The 4,256-nt window shown below is 34.2% G+C and overlaps 1 protein-coding gene across 1 annotated transcript; it reads left to right on the forward strand.

Moving 5' to 3' along the window:
• Positions 1-399: 399 nt before the first annotated feature.
• Or6c214b (olfactory receptor family 6 subfamily C member 214B) lies at positions 400-1,335 on the forward strand. Its single transcript, NM_001001387.1, has one exon. It carries the CDS (start codon positions 400-402, stop codon positions 1,333-1,335), a length of 936 nt encoding a protein of 311 aa, NP_001001387.1.
• Positions 1,336-4,256: the final 2,921 nt, after the last annotated feature.

Here is a 4,256-nt window from a genome sequence, read left to right on the forward strand (position 1 = left end):
ATAAAGATAATGCTTAGGTTTGGAAATGATGTTCTTTAAAAAAGTATGTATTACTCAAACTGGCCTGAAAATTTCTTGGAAATCTATAGAAGTAAGAGTTCTATTTTAAAAAACATAGGTTAAAAATGAGAAACATGGAAATATTTATCATGTAAAATAATAAAACAGTTTTCCAAGTATAAAAAAACTGAAAGTAATTGAAAATGAGTATCTAGGACAGAAATTTAGATTAGGGCTATTATGGTGGTATTTCTGACCAGTAAGTAAATGTGGAAACTTAGAAGGGAATTGCATTTCCAGTGCATTGCAGGACTCTACATCACCTTTAAGTCTTTACAAAAAGAACCTATCAATCATTTTTTTTTGGCCAGGCTGGAAATATCTAGAAGACATTTACACATGAGAAATCGTACATTGGTGACAACCTTCGTTCTTCTGGGATTGACAGATGACCCACAGTGGCAAATTGTAATCTTCCTTTTCCTATTTATAGCATATGTGCTGAGCATAACTGGAAATCTTACCATTATCCTTCTCACACTGATGGATTCCCACCTCAAAACACCCATGTATTTCTTCCTTCAGAAGTTTTCATTTTTAGAAATCTCGCTGACATCTACCTGCATTCCTAGGTTTCTGGTGAGCATAGTGACCATGAATAAAACTATTTCATTTGAGGCTTGCTTCACACAGTTATTTGCTGCCTTTATCGTTGGAATAGCACAGTTTTTCTTGCTGGCTGTCATGTCCTATGACCACTATGTGGCCATTTGTAAGCCCCTTCATTATACAACCATCATGAACAATAGAGTCTGTACGTTGCTGTTTGGTAGTTGCTGTTTAATAGCTTTGTTTCTGGTCTGCCCTGGAGTCATTGTGAGTCTGAGTTTGGAATTCTGTGATAGTATTGTTGAACACTTTTTCTGTGACTACTCCCCCATCTTGAAGCTTTCCTGCAATGATACAAGGTTCATGCAACTGCTCAATTTCATTTTTGCCATCATTACTCTCATAACTACCTTAGCCCTAATAATGGTCTGTTATGGGAGAATCTTAAGTACAATTCTGAAATTCCCTTCTGCCCAGCAGAAGAAGAAGGCCTTCTCCACCTGTTACTCACACATGATTGTTGTCTTCATCTCTTATGGCAGCTGTACTTTTATGTACATCAAACCATCTTCAGAGGAGAGAATATCTTTAAACAAAGGGATTGCCATACTCACTCTTGCACTTGCACCTGTACTAAACCCTTTTATATATTCCCTAAGAAATAAGCAAGTCAAAGAAGCCCTAAAGGACGTCATTAAAAAATGTACCAAAGATACTTCAAAGTAGTAAGTTTGGCTTGGCTGGTGTACTAGTAAGATCATTGAAAAATATAGGCCATAGCAGTTATTTTTTAATATATCTATATTTAATACTTGCACTGTGGTAGTTGCTAAAAGTGCTTATACTTGACTCTGAATCTTCTTCAATATTTCTAGTGGTAGTATCTGTAATCATGTTTTTTCCTGTGTGTTGCTGGATCACTACCTTTTTAAATTTCGTGCTATGAAATGTATGCATATAAAAATATTGTGCTATGAAATGTATACTTATCAAAATATTGCACTAGGAATTCCCCATGGAACCATATATATATATATATATATATATATATATATATATATATATATATATATATATATATGAAATATATGATATTTTAGCAAATATATGTTTAAAATATTATTTGTGAACTGTTTTACTAATAATTGATTTTAGTCTACAAACCTCTAGTAACACTTTCTTCTGCAATATTTTACTCAAATATATTGAATTTCTGGAAACAAACTCTTCTTCCATCCTCCTTACTTTTATTCTTTCTTATTCTTTATCTGTTTTTCTTTAGTATTGACTGATAATAGTTTTCCATATATATTCGCTCTTTCACCCTAATAGGTCATCTACAACATTTTCAAATTTTCTTTTTATTATTCTTATCTCAAGAAAATATTTAAAAGTCTATTTTTGCAAAGCAGAATATTATATATAATTACCATTAGTACTTATCCTTGTGATGTATTACACACTTCTCATTTTGAAGAATTTGACTTTCTGAAATAAAGAAACCAATAAAACCTGAAAGCATCATGCCATATTGGTTCAATCTCATTTATGTGTCTTTTCTCTCTGTCAAACTCCAGTCAATCCTCACCACTATTCATCATAACATGCATGTTTATACATTAATTTCAGACTGACTATTGGAGATACATGGTAAAAACCAGAGCATGTGTTTAACATCCCAGAATCTACATGAGACGATACCTGGACAGATTCTTTTTTTCTTAAGATCAAAACATATTCTCTAAACTTGAGTACCAGATGTTTATATCATTCCTTTATTGCTCTCTTATTCCAGGTTGGTATGCTTTTCATAACACATAATAATTCACTTTGAATTGTCAAAGGCAGAGGAAATACTCTGAAATTTATACTGTTATGGGAAGCCCACCAGAAATGACACTCAAATACAGCTTTATAGCCAATTAAAAATTCTCATTCCATATGCTGGCAGTACATTCAGGTATTTGGGTCCTAAAAGTAGGGCTAATTATCCAGAGCATGGGGTCTTTAAATGCAGAACCCACACCCTGGCATCTTGCTCTGGAGTTGGAACAGGTAACATTACCAAGTAATTTGACAGAAGCTAGGTGTTTAGATCGGATGTGTTCTGAACAAGAAGCTAAGATAATCAGCTGCAGGAGGTTTGCACAAGCAAGCTGTTAAACAGAAGCTAAGATAGGTTAGCTGGGGCATCTTGACCTTAGGTTACCAGAATAGATTTGGGTAATTTTCCACAGGATTCTCCACCAAGGGGATCAAATTCTAGTTTAACCTGAATGGTTTCAGCTAGAATACAAGATGGAGAAACCTCTGCACTGTCTTGCCCTGTCACAATGCTCTGTGCTCTTTAACTAAATGTCTCTAATATAGCAGTCTCACTATAGAGAAGTCTATTTACACAGGAGTCTAAGTGTAATTTGCATTTGCAATGCATTAGATAAAGTTCTTGGACAGTCTTTTACTAGCAGGAAGAATCTAAATGTATATGCATACATTAGAGTAAATGAATTTTATTTACATGAAATATTCTTGCAGGTGGGAATAATTTACAATTTTTCAAATAATATTAATTATTTACTGAAGCTTTTTTTAATATTGTTTGCTAGTTGGATCTCTAAATAGCATTTTAATACCAAGAACAGTTTTATTAGAATTTAAAAGTTTTTACTTCTGGGGTAGACAAACTATAAACTTTAACATCTACCCAAGAGAATGAATGAAAAAAGGAGGAGAAAGCAAAAACCAACAAAACAAACAAAATAATAAAAGAAGAAAAAACAACAACAACCAAAAAAAATGACATTTATACCACTCTGGAGATCTAAATACATAATACAAGGTAGCCTCAAATTTGGGGAAAGAATTTTGGAGAAAAAGCGGGAATCCCAGAGAATCAGAAAAAAACATTTTTATATCATGGCCAGAATTGGAAAGAGATAGGAGAGAGAGACAATAGGAGAGAGATAGAGAGAATCAAGGAGACAGAGGAAGACAGGGATAGACGCAGAGAGACACACACACTGAGAGAGACAAAGAGAGTCAGAAAGACAGAGAGAGACAGAGACAGAGAGAGATACAGAGACACAGATGGACACGTTGAGAGAGACAGAGAGAAAAGGCCTATAGATTTTTGAGTCAGTTTTTAGAAAGGCAGGCTGGTCTTGCCAGACTTCAGGGCCTATTTGCTTGTAGGGCTGAACTAGGCATTGAAATTCTGTAAAGAAAAAAAAAAAAACAGTAACTCATTAGGGAAATAATTATTCCATTTATCTTTTAGCATGATTTAAATTGAGCCTGACTTTCTGAAGGGTGATCCATTGCTAGGTAACTTGCTCAGCTAGACTATTAGTTCCCCCCATGGCCAGAAGTTTTGTCCTTTGGGCAAGTAATTTTCTCTTAATAGACTTTAACTACTAGCCCAACATCTTCCTATATCAAAATGTAATCCTAAGACTATTTAAAAAATATATCAGGGATCAGAAATCTCAAACACTTTTGGCATCCCTTGTTTCTGGGAAGGAAAACGTTGCCAAGAGTCAAAAGTATATTTATGGGTTTAGCCACAAAGTAACTGCTTATATTTCTTTGCAATCTTTATCCTAAGTTCCTGAGCCAATGTTTTGGTCATGTTCTTGTCACCAGATTTA

Source organism: Rattus norvegicus, chromosome 7, assembly GCF_036323735.1.
Source record: "Rattus norvegicus strain BN/NHsdMcwi chromosome 7, GRCr8, whole genome shotgun sequence".
Lineage (NCBI taxonomy): Eukaryota > Metazoa > Chordata > Mammalia > Rodentia > Muridae > Rattus > Rattus norvegicus.

Excerpts from the sequence above, each read along its gene's own strand:
- Or6c214b (NM_001001387.1), top strand. The coding sequence starts at position 400 with ATGAGAAATCGTACATTGGTGACAACCTTCGTTCTTCTGGGATTGACA.